The sequence below is a fragment of the Pleurodeles waltl genome, chromosome 1_2 (assembly GCF_031143425.1).
Source record: "Pleurodeles waltl isolate 20211129_DDA chromosome 1_2, aPleWal1.hap1.20221129, whole genome shotgun sequence".
Lineage (NCBI taxonomy): Eukaryota > Metazoa > Chordata > Amphibia > Caudata > Salamandridae > Pleurodeles > Pleurodeles waltl.
Genome location: NC_090437.1, coordinates 903,017,602 through 903,030,465, shown reverse-complemented (window position 1 = coordinate 903,030,465; position 12,864 = coordinate 903,017,602). Strand labels below are relative to the sequence as shown.

At 39.9% G+C, this 12,864-nt stretch overlaps 1 protein-coding gene across 6 annotated transcripts in view; it reads left to right on the top strand.

The window, feature by feature from the left end:
- The window catches only part of FAT1 (FAT atypical cadherin 1), a 347,884-nt gene that overhangs the window by 117,301 nt on the left and 217,719 nt on the right, over nucleotides 1-12,864 (top strand). For all 6 annotated transcript variants that reach the window (XM_069200198.1, XM_069200189.1, XM_069200162.1 and 3 more), the window contains exons 4-7: nucleotides 2,699-2,760; nucleotides 6,202-6,531; nucleotides 7,551-7,761; nucleotides 10,877-11,016. In XM_069200198.1, the coding sequence (XP_069056299.1) occupies nucleotides 2,699-2,760; nucleotides 6,202-6,531; nucleotides 7,551-7,761; nucleotides 10,877-11,016 (743 nt within the window). The remainder of the gene's footprint in view (nucleotides 1-2,698; nucleotides 2,761-6,201; nucleotides 6,532-7,550; nucleotides 7,762-10,876; nucleotides 11,017-12,864) is intronic.

Here is a 12,864-nt window from a genome sequence, read left to right as displayed (position 1 = left end):
TGAAATTACAAAGATCTGTATCTTCTGAGAGATTTGTGATGCTGGAATTTTCAACTTCCAAACAAAACCCTAATTCTATTTGTATGTCTCTGCCAGATAGGGAGTAAAACAAAATGAAAACTTGGGAACAAAGGCATTCTCCTTGGTGAGGTCAATTTATGTAACTTGCCTTTTGAATTTATAATCCCTTGCTTTGTGGGGATGGCTCAGAGGGTTGTTCCTAACGACCTTTGTTATTACTTCACAAATTTTGTGTATGAAGGACAGAATGCAGCAAAGCATATATTAAGTTCTGTTCTGGATGTGGTCAACTCGGGTTACCAATCTGTGTTCTTCAGTCGACATACGCAGTCATGCCTGTCTGATCTGAGGATGTCCATACATTTTTAATGGATATTTCCCTTTTTGGCTTCTGTCTTTGTCAACAAGGCTGACTCAGCTCTGGAGTACTTTAAACACTTTCTGGGACGCGGAGCAGGGGTAGGTTATCCACCCGGTGGCCACATGAGCGGGTTGACTATACAAGCCTGGACCACTGATGCTTATCGCTATCCCAATGGGGCCCATCCTTTAATACAAGGAGGGTTTTTGTGGTACGAAGAAATCCCGTATTGGGTTATAACATGTGGATTAGCTAAGTTTTTTTGGTCCAGACGAATCGCACCGATCTTAACAGACATTTTATGCGAGAAACATGTTGACCCTGATGATAGAAGTATAGTTAGTTCTGTACTCTAACTCTCCACATTCCCCCAATTCAGGGACTGACAGTTGCTTTTGTTTCTGAGGGTGGACTAGACATTACTTCTAATCCTTACCCACACTGTTTTTAATCATGACAGGGGTCTGGGTTGCTTAAATACGATATTTCCAGACCTCTAGCCATTTTTATTTTCACTTACCTATATACCAATCCCACATACTAGCACTCCGCTACCGGCATTCTTTACACTCAAAAGATCTCCGGCAAAGAGCCCCCAGGAGGGGCCCGTCAGGCATTGGAGTGCCGGCATGAAGAGGAGCAAAAGCCCGATGATGAAGCATGTCACCATTTGGTGAGTGAGGGCTCTTGTTCTAATAAGAGCAGACTCATAGAGTCTATTACTTACTGTATACATTTGTACTAGTCTATTGACTGGAACTGTGTACTTTTGTTTTTTTGGTATTATGATGGGAGTACCGAACACAGGACAAACTTTTCTCTAAACACTCCCGATATATTAGCCCTTCTTTGTTTGTATTCGGTACTTTAAACAAAGACAGCATGTGATCCGATCCTTGGAGCTGGTCTCCCGGCACAGCAGTTCCATCATCAGTATCCCAAATAAAGGCATTTTTCCTAAGGCATATCCTCTTGGAGACGTCAGCCCTCTGAGCTGATTCAGCTACCCAATGATTTATTTTGGCCCAACAAAGGGTAGGGTGATTCCAATGGCTGAATATAGCTGCAGCAGCCCTCCTCTTTTCCAGCATCCACAACAAAGCATATTTAGCTAATTTTTGAAGGAGCATGGCAAACCTGTTTGGAGTAGGGGTTTAAATGGCAGTTGTCCTACACTACAAACAGTTGAGGCACACCAAAGAGTCCAGCAGATTGTTCCAAGACTCCACCCCCTCCATTCCTCTCTCCCTTTTCAGCCATCTCTGAAGATCATTCTTCCATTTTACAGCAAGAGGTCCTTTAGTTGAACAAATTGGTTGGGGATTTAGCCCTAGCACCCATGAGACGACAGAGATGCTAATCTCAGTATCTTCTTGTTTCCTAGTAGGATGGGGATCGCTGTCCTTTTGTGGACCATTGTGTTGAGCTCCTTCCTTCACAGGGAAGTGTTCAAGAGTCTGTCCTTTGTTCTGGTACAACTGACTTTGGAGCATGTCGAGTAAATGGTGTCCATTGACCTGTGGGATGCGTACTTTCGATCCAGCAGTCAGAGAGAAAGTACTTGCAGTTTGTAATAGACTCCAGCCAGTATTATTTTAGGGTCCTCTCATTTGGACTGACTTCAGTGCCTTGTATTTATGAAAGTGATGTCTGTGCTGGTAGGATTGGGTTTCTATATTCCTGTATCTCAACTGGCTGCTGAAGGCATCTTCTCAGCCAGTGGTATTGAACCTTATTCAGGCCACTTCCTCCCTGTTCTGTGACCTGAGGTTTTCTGTTAATCTTTCCAAATCACAGTTCCATCCCTCCACAGAAGCCTTGGTTAATCGTAGATGCCTTTAATTTTCATTTTCCATGTTGCACCTGTCCAAGCCTCACCCTACATGACAGGACTAGGTATAGCATGTTAATCTACAGCACTACATGCCACAAACCGATGCTTACAGGTTAAGTAATATTTTTCTTCTGGAGCCAATTTAAAGAATGAATCTAGGTATGTTTAAAATACAGTGCACAATATTAGCCTGTTAGTTATTTATTTTCTTTGATCAATTAAAACATTATTGCAACCTGCAATTTAGAGATCACCCTGGCTGAAAAATGTCAAGATGCAAAGGGGAATTCCTCTATTCCTCTATTGTAGAGAGGAGAATTTGAAAGTGTGTGGTTGACATTGCCTGACAATAGGCTAAATCGAGACTTTTGCTCCCATCATTCTACAGCAGTAATCCACAGTTTAATCTGGATCTCTTTTAACTAATCTAAACCATGAATATCTTTGTATTGTGTGACATATATTTTTCCTTCTTTTTCCAGGTGTTATTACAACTACATCAAGAAAGCTAGACCGTGAACAACAAGCAGAACATGTTTTGGAGGTATGTGATCTCAAAATTCCGAGGTCCTTACCTATTATTGCTGGGAATGCCTAAAGCTTCAATTATGTATATTTAAATATAATACAATGTTACTGCATATTAGGTTTGAATGCACCACCACAGACTCAATTATTTATTTAATAGAACTTCATTTTAATTTCTAATTTCCATTTTATATATTCACAGAGCCTCTAATTGTACTTTTGTAATTCTCAGCAAGACTAAAGCATATGTTAACGAGATATAGGGCCTGATTACGACTTTGGCGGATGGGATGCTCCCTGACGAACGTGACAGAGTTCCTACCCACCGCTTTACAAGTTCCATAGTATATAATGGAACTTGTAATACGGTGGATGGGATATCCGTAACATTTGTGATGGAGTATCCCTTCCACCAAGGTTGTAATCAGGCCCATAGTGTAATACATAGTGAAAGGGCACTTCCTGCCTTGAAAAGTAATATTACCAGATTATGAAAGTGTGTATAAATCAAGTGGCTGCATGTGCAATTGAAAGTCTTAAAAAGTACTGTGAATGTCAAGGATTTTGAAGATGGAAGCTAAAAATTAAATTAGTATCCTCTGATTGATTTGTGGGCGCAGTGCTGGTGCATTCAACAGAATATAGTATTGATGAAGTGTGGCTTCAATTGAAATTAGAAAAGCTCCAACCTTCCTATCAATATATATATTTTTTATTTGTTTATGGTTTGCAAATTAGGCAAAATGTGTTATTTATGTATTTTTTTGATGAATTCTCATTTCTGTTTTTGTGTGTATTGTTTTGCGTTTTAAATCATCAACTATGTTTAGGCCGGGGTCCCCTGGCTTCCAGTAATGACTCAGTGAGGTAGTCCCTGGATTCCAATAATGATTCAGTGGGGGTCCCAGGATTGAGTAATGACAAAGTGAGGGTCCACAGAAGTCTACAGGTTAAGAACCACTATGATAGAGAGCTCTGGGAAGGGACTCCGTCCTCAAACCTGTGCAACATTTTGAAAAAAAAGAAACTGAAGCAAATGGTTAATTTCAAGGTACATTTTCACTTAAATTAATTAAAAACCCATACGTTCAGAAATAAATCTTCCAATAGATTTTGTTGTGTGGCATGTAAGCCTCGCCTTATCCAGAGGTGTTGGTGATTACCATGCCAATTTAAACTTTGAAAACATGATTGCAAAATATAGGGGATTGTGCTGTGCAATCCCACTAAAAATGGCTGAAGATCTATGTGTGTTGCAGACCGGTATAATATTGTTATGCATTGGCAGGTGGTGCATTTTTGTTTTAACCAAAATGCCTATAGCCTTTTTCTTCACTTTATCACCCTGCTTTTTACTTTTGCTTCTCAGTCATGACTGAGTTTCTGCATGGAAGGATAGAAAAATCCAAAGTAATATAAATCTCAGAATTGCAGGCCAAAGACTCCCAAGCAAGGTATAACCTACATGTACATACACCAATGCTACCGCTCCATCACATGGAGCTTACAGGATGAGAAGGTTTACACCAACTTAACGTGCTCAAGCCTCAGTAATGATAACATCAAAGAAAGCTTTAACTGGATCATTGTTAAAATGCTGCAACTCGAGTCACGAAATTCCAGCATTAGCAGCAAATGCCTTCTGGTACCAAGCAACCAACAAGCAGTGGCTAAGCACCCAGATCCTGCTTGTAAAGCTTGTTTGTACAGTATTGTTTAAAAAAAAGTTAAATAAAGTCAGACTTTGGAGGAAAAAGCAAACAGATATGCTAAAGTAGCTCGGAACTGTACACCCAATTCGACATTTTCAAGCTTTATAAATGACGTGTTTTTTCAAATAATTTTCACTTAAAAAACTGAGCAGAATTAAAAAAGAATAAGGATGTTTAACAGAAAATGTTGGCAATGCCTTATTTCCTTTCTGCCATTTCATCCTCTGCAGTCGCCCCGGAAGCAGATGTATGGTCTTCTGGCGATGCTACATCTCCGTGCTAGTTACACCTATTGCCTCGAAGTCCAGCTCAGTGAGTGCAGCAGCCACCGTCCCCCCAGTGCCATAAAAGCCTTTGTAGTGCTGAGGCGTGAGCTTTTGTGCAATGTGTCGACTGCAGATATGAAACATCCCTTAACGTCGGCTCTTTTAGTCATACCCTGGCAAAAATATACATATTGCTGTACTTTTGCAGACAGACTGGGAGGGGTGGGAAGCAACACGAAGAGAGTGAGGCAAGTTTTTTTTTTTTCTTTTTTTTTTCGTGGGGGTGGGGGTGGGGGGGGGGTGGAAGCTTCCCACGAGGTAGAGAGTAAGAAAACACATGCAATGTAATGGAGTGATGAGTGAAAAAATAAAAAGCAATTTCCTAAAGGTGGTTTGAGGCATGTTAGTTTAATAGTAGGAAAAAGCTACATGTTAATTAGAAGTTTTATGGAAAATGCTAGAGCATCATACTTTCGAAAAAGAAATCATTTATTTTTAGTATTTTTTGTGTGGAATCTGAACCTTATCTGTTTCTAGCTACATATTGAAAATTAGAGATAAAAAAAAAAATGTTAAAAAAAAACTAAAAAACACCACGAGTAGTAGTCTGTGAAATAATCCTCCTTTTTCCTTCTGGAGTAGTCTTAAACTAATACCTATCAATGATATACAAGTGTGGGAGAAACGCAATTCAAGGAATCAACAATAGTATTTAATTAGACTTGAGCCCTTCATTCGAAGAAGCCCCCAAATACCTGTACTATATTGCTATGAGCAGAGTGAACAAAAGCATGCGCTTCTGGCTAATAAAATGAACACAAAAATATAGGTCAGATGACTACAGAGTTTATTCCTTATTTACAACGAAGGGCCTGTGTTGTTTGCACCCATGTTAACGGTGCAGAGGTTTATGATTGGGAAATGTGGTATATGCAGGCTCTACATGACGCAAGGCGTTAAAGATGTATAGTCCGACATGTTTGCTTAAGTTCAGCATTCTTGATTTCTGCTTGGATTTGGTGTAACAGAAATGTTAATGGGAACAGACATATTTTCATTTGTAATCCGCTCTGCCCGAATTGTGTTTACTGTGTATGCTGGACATCTCACTGCGAAATATACCCTGCTGTATTATGTTAAAATACTTTTATGAAGTTGTGCTAAACTTTTAAGGGGGTTCTTAATGGATATGACCCGGAAATATTAGGAGTAGCAGTTCAGGGAAGAGCAGTTTCCAGATTTTTTTTTTTTTAATTATCCGCTGCTAATCTTTGATAAATGAGTCCATGCGATTTAGACTAAGAGACCCAGCATGAGAACGACACAGATATTTTTCTGCTGTTTTGAAGTCAAATGAGCCCTTCTTACAGCCCCTCCAATAAGCTATGGTGATAAACATTAATGGCACTATTCTTTTTACCAGTACACGTGCTCATCTGCTCTTGCTCAGCTAAAACATCAAACTTTGTCTTGACACAGGTCACCGTGTCAGACCACGGACATCCTCCAAAGTCTACTGTGGCCAGGGTAATTGTCAAGGTTTTGGATGAAAATGACAATAAACCTCAGTTCCTGCAGAAATTTTACAAGATCAGACTTCCAGAAAGAGAAAAACCCGAGCGGGAAAAAATATCAAAGCGAGATCCCATCTACCGAGTCATTGCTGTTGATAAGGACGAAGGACCAAATGCGGAGATTTCCTACAGCATCGAGGAGGGAGACGAGCTCGGGAAATTTTTTATTGAACCCAAAACTGGACTTGTGTCATCGAAGACATTTTCAGGAGCAGGAGAATATGACATTCTTACAGTGAGTTGTATAATTGTACTCTTATTATTTTTTATTAATAATCTTATTATGTGTAAATATTGTAGATGTCTAAATGTGCACCGTGAGCCCACTTAACATTGTCAAATGTTAGTAGCTACCACAGAAAATGTAATACTTTTGGGACAAACGCAGTTGCCCGCAATAAGGGTAGCACGCCCTAGATAATGTAGTCTTAAATCGTATTAAAAAAACTGTTCCCAGGCAGCTCTCATTTCATTACTGTGTCTATGCAGAATAGTCTGCCACGGCCTACTCCCGGCCTCCAGTAATAGTTCTTGTGATGCGTTTGTGTGCCTGTGACTGAAATAGATGGCTGCACTTAACATTTTGCGAATGTGACTAGCAATTTCTGTAATTGCCATAGATGTGACTGTGATGGAAGAGTGCATTCAGTTTAATTAACATGTTAGCCTCCTTTCGAAGTGCCTTGGCTTATTGGAATAGGTGAAGGAATAATGGGGTTAGTTGCGTTAGCCACTTATAGTCATCATACTGAGCAGTGTTTTGAGTCTGGCCGTGTTTTGTTGAGACAAGGCTGTGGCCATGATTGGTAGGACGTCTTTGTTTTCTTACATACAGTGTACACTTTCCATCTGTAATATTTACAGGTAGAACGTGAGTCCGTCACTTGGGATCGAACAACAGGATTATTACATAATACATTCAATTGCTAATTTTAATAATGGTTTCCACAAAAGCATTCATGCAGTAAGGTTTTCTTCAAAATGCAGACATCTTTTGAGCTTCATATTAGCTTCCTGCACCTCTGTAAATATCCCTCTTCATGATTGCAAGCATCACTGATCTAGTTTACATTATATGCTCAGGGATTCACTTACACCTCAACACTAGACAAAAAATTGGCATAAAAAACATATTCATTGGATACTGGGATGTGTATCTTTTCTACAACTTTTGCTCCAACTGTTCATTGACTATAGACTTACCTATAAAATTATTCCCAACCTTAATAAATGTATGACTTTCATGCCATCTAGATTAAAGCTGTTGATAATGGCCGCCCCCAGAAGTCATCATCTACGAGGCTGCATATAGAGTGGATCTTGAAGCCCACACCATCCCCAGAACCAATATCATTTGAGGAATCCTTTTTCTTCTTCACTGTGATGGAAAGTGATCCAGTCGCCCACATGATTGGTGTAATATCTGCTGAACCCCCGGGCACACCAATGTGGTTCGACATAACAGGTATTAAGTTATTTATTTTGTTGTTTGCAGCTTGAAAGGAGCAAGACAATCACGTTTGTTTGACATTGATTCACTACTGGTTCAGAAATTGGCAGTATCTAAGAAATTCTCTTCTGGGCTCTCATTCTCTGCCTATTGGGAACAAGCTGGACACTTACTTCGCCTCTTCACTTACAAATCTTAAATTAGTGGACAGACCTGTATTATACGGTGTCTCTCATAGCCATATAGGGAGACGCTGTTGAGGGCTGGTGTCCTGGCCTAAGTTACAGAAGCTGAGAATTGCCTATAACTGATCTATTAAAAACAGTATTCCTTTAAGTGCAATGTAATTCTAATATTTGCCAGAATTTGACAGTCCGGATCTATAGTTGCTGATCCCTTGGTGATTGAACCATTATTCAACATTAAGTACGGATGAATAGTGCAGGGCTGAAGAGCATAAGCTCCGATGATAATCACTTGGTGTACCACATTTAAATAATTTTGCACAAGTCTCTATACATGTTCCACGTAACCGCTGGTTCCATCCTTTGGGAGAGAGCATTTTCGCCAGGTGCCCACCCTATTCTCAAATACGGACAGCTGTCTCACAAGCCTCTCCGTTCAACTGGTGACAAGATGTCTCCTTTGACACGGTGCGATTCGTGCACTGTAAGAGGGACTCGTTAGACTCTTTCTTAAACGGAGCCCCCTAGTGGAAACAAGAAGACACACATCATATTACTGTTATGCTTTGCCCTGCACTACTAGGAAGGTCTGTTTACTGCTGCACATAACTCTGAAAATAAGAACTTATCTCTAGCATAACATTTTATAAATACACTTTGTGCGCTAATAGATACACATAATACCGAAGACATTTGAATAAACGTTATCTCAATAAGTAGCTTAAAATACTTCATCTACTTTTGTATTTAATTTCATGTTTTTTTATTTTTATTTCATATGGTGTTGGTTCACATGCTACTCTCTCGAACTCATTCATTTTACCGTTTTGTATTTTTTCCAGCACTCGCTAACGTTTTGCATTTAATTTATTCGTACAGAAAATACCACCGTTTGCAACGTTCTTTGAAATGCTTGTGAACCTGTGTGATACTTAGTTTGCTATTTGTTATTTTTAGCATGGCTAGTAAATATGTAGCGAACCGAAGATGGCTTGCTAGTTTGTCACAGCATCCGGAAACTGTGCCTCGATCTCTGTTGACAGCAGGAGCATGTTTGGCATGAGTTAACCTCGACTAGGCTAGCAGTGGGCTGTTTCAGGGCCGTTGTGTAGATGGAAAATGTGGTCCATGAAAGAGTATTTACATGTCTTTGTGCCTCCAGGGCGCAGATGATGCTTACTGATTAGTTGTGTTGAAAACTAGAGGACTGAGTAGCCTTGCTAATTTATGCGAGAATTCCCATTGCCCTGCGTTTGTCAACATTTCTTGCCACACTAGATAATTCTGATATAATATAACAATGTAATGTAACATATAATCTAACAATATAATATGATGTAACATAAGATATAACATAATATAACACAACATAATACAATATGATATATTCTATCATATTAGTAGAGCACTAGTGTGACATTGTATCACTCTGTCTCGAGTGAATAAAGTTGGACCTGCATGTGTGATTTGAGAGATGTGTGTTAGCAGAATCCCTTAAATGGGAAGGACTGAGTGAAAGGTTTGTGAAGTCTGACACGATCTAGTTGTGTCTTTGCTGCACAATTAGCACAGCTGGGGTGCCTGTCAGTGTTTATAGAAATATTTGGGAGAAACCTGGTGTGCTTCATTCAGTATTCTGCATGGATCAAAGAATGAATGCATGCTAGGTTTGTTGTCTCCCCTTAATTAGGTTTGTGGTGCAGTATATGGGTAAATTAACACTGGCAAGCGCTACACATCTATATGGGGTTCAACTGGAAGTAGTGTAGACCCAAATCAACGAAATACATCGCCTTTACTTGGGCCCAGAGGGTCCACCCACAAGCTCACCCCAAGAAGATCAACAGACATCTCGGTATCTAGAAGATGCATCCAGAAGACACTGAAAGGGCAACCAAAGAAAATCCACATACACTTCAATAAACAGTCTGCGGGATCCACCAAAAAAGTGAAAGCGTAATCCAAGGAAATCTACAGGCCCCTTATTAAAAAGGTGTATAGTCTCCACGTAGAATCAGTGAAGGTGTGGCTCACATAGCGAGTCATTTTTAGAAGCAACGAAATGGAAAACTGCATTGTAGAATTTTTCTGTCCATGCATTTTAGCCACTAGTTTGCTATACAGATTGTGAAATGGATTCACATTTTCGTTAAAAATGTGTACGACTTTAAAAAAAAAAAAAAATAGAAATATTTCATTTCTGCCTGGGAAGTGTGAAACTTAGTATCTGCTTTTACTCTGAACTGTTACTACTTTGTAATGCGACCTGTCTTTCCATTTTGTCTTCCTTGCTTCCTCTGCTGCCCTTGTTGTCGGTGCCAGGTGGCACACTGGCTAGCGAAACATTTTACATCTTTCAGATGGCTTGTGAGCTGAACTGTACAGCAGAAGGTATCTGCTGGAATCTCACGTTTCTAGTTTGGTCTCTTAGAAGTGTACCCTAGAGTGGAGCGAGTGGATTGTTTAGCATATAGCTTGATTTCTTCTTGTACCCCTCATTTTATTTATTTTTTTCTAGCACAAATGCTTACTAGTGGAAGGCAATAACATTTTACATATTCATGTGTTGGTGGATGCTTGTTTTGAACTGTGATTAAAAAATGTATGTTTTCTGTCCCTTTTTTCACTTTTGAAGTATTTCATAACTACATTATTGGTTATGGTAATAAGTGGTGGGGTTGAGCCGGTTGCCTCAAGGAGGAGAAATGGGAGCCATGTTTAATATTTTCATCATTTTACTGAATTACATCTGAGGCGTGATTTACTTTTCCAGTCCTAATGTAATCAGTGTCATGTAAATTCCCTTTCTTTTAAGAAGTCCTTCACTTCCATATGTGCTTAATGTTACGTTACCCATGCGCACACCTGTTTTTTTTTCCTCATTATTTTACGCTTTTATTTCACACATGTTGTGTCTCTTATCAATTTTACCCTGTTCAAACCAGGCGGCAATCATGACAACCGGTTTGACGTGGACAAGGGCACTGGAACTATCCTAGTTGCTAAACCTCTTGATGCAGAACAGAAATCAAATTACAACCTGACAGTAGAGGCAACGGATGGAACAAGGTCGATTAATACCCAGGTAAATTGAATTATTGATGTGTTTCTGAACTGAAAGTTAGATCTCTGAGCCTTCGTTAAGTAACGGGAGCACTGTCCCTGTTAGAGCCACATTGCACTATTAAACAAGTGCTCTGATGCGAACTAGTACAGTACACAATATTGCAGTCAACGAGCTGCCGTCATGGTGCCCACAAATCTGCCCCTGAGGGCAGAGCATTAGTGAAAGGCAAAGCAGAGCGGCTGCTTGAGGCAGCCACTCCCATCTTGTACTGTGCAGGAGGTAGCACTCTTCACTTCAGAGTGGACCATAGATCCCCTGGCAGGTGGGTGCAATGAAAGACTGGGCCCTCCTGCAGGGGTAATTGTGGGAAGTCCATGGGACCCACTTCCCTCTTCCAGATGGTTCTCCTCGGGAAGTGCACTGGCAGTGCAACACCTCTTCTGAAGTGCACTGTTAGTGCACCTCCTGAAGGCCTCTTTGCCTCTGCCCCTTTATCCATAATGTGGTGTGGGTGCAAAGTGCCTCCTTAGGGTAGCACCGGAGATGTATGTGCGCCAGCACTGTCTGTCTCACAGGAGCCTACAGCTTATTCTGTAATACCGCACAAACCAGCTGTACCCTTATGGAACTATAACTGATGCAACCACTGGTCTGATATTTAACGCAAGCGGAGAAATTGGACTAGAGCATGATCATAAAGAAGTCTGTATAGTGCTATGGTATGCGTCTGACTAAGTCAGCCCAACATCTTAGCCATCCAACATGGCAAAGATGTTCTTCGACGACCCTGGATCATCACATAGCTTACAGGGAGGAGGACTTGGTTCCAGATTGTTAACAATTAAATGTTTTGTATAACTGCTGCCCGCAGCATCCCTCATATTTGCTTCCATCGAATGGTACACCAAAATATTATTGACTGATTTTACAGCAAAAAGCTTTGTGTGAGAAATCTAAAAAAAGTAAGGTACCTATTTTGAGTTGTTTCCTTCAGCAAATTGTTTAACGTTTATAGGCGCAGATGTACAAAAGCATTTATTTACGTGTGCCATAACCTGCAGTTTGGTCATTTTCAGGGCGTGCAACCAGCAAATGTGTGTTTTTTATAAGGGACTAAACCCATTTAGGGACTCCGTCCCAGATTACTAAATCGCTAAATGGGATTAGGAAACCATACCAAATTGGTGTGTGGATAGGGCATCCCTCTTAAATACCTATTGCTTATGGTATACATTAATGTTTTACAATCAAAATCTGGTCTCAAACATTAAGATTTATACTGACAACTCAAAGGTATTGGTAACCAACTTACAAACTAAGAGTGTGTCCACAAGGGATCCATTCCCCTTTTGTGAATGGTTAAAACGGGTTAGGAGTAAGCAGTGGTCAATTGGAACTACCTACACTTTAAAAAAAATAATAATAATAATAATAATAATTTGTAGCCCATTTTCATTTAAAGAAAACCTGCAGCATTTAATTAGGAAAGATTGATTTATTCTTAACGGTATGGTGAAAATGGTGGTCTACTCACACCAACAGGCCAGCATCCCTGTGATGGTGCGAACCATAGTAGGTTGCAATTTGTGACCTACCTCATTAATATGCAATACGTAGGTGGGTTTTCAACCTACCGCAATTCAGAGTTTTAAGAACGGACCTATCAGCACCTAGGCTGTTTTTTTTTTTTTTTTTTTTTTTTTACAAATCTTTAGTGGGCTCAAAAATACTGGTCACAAATTGTGACTGCTATTTTGTGACCATTAAATAGCACATATGAACCATAGTTCGGTATAAAATATTTTAACTGATGATAACCAAATTTTAACAATAGTAGTGGCAACTTTGATAACTTTTCTTAGAAAC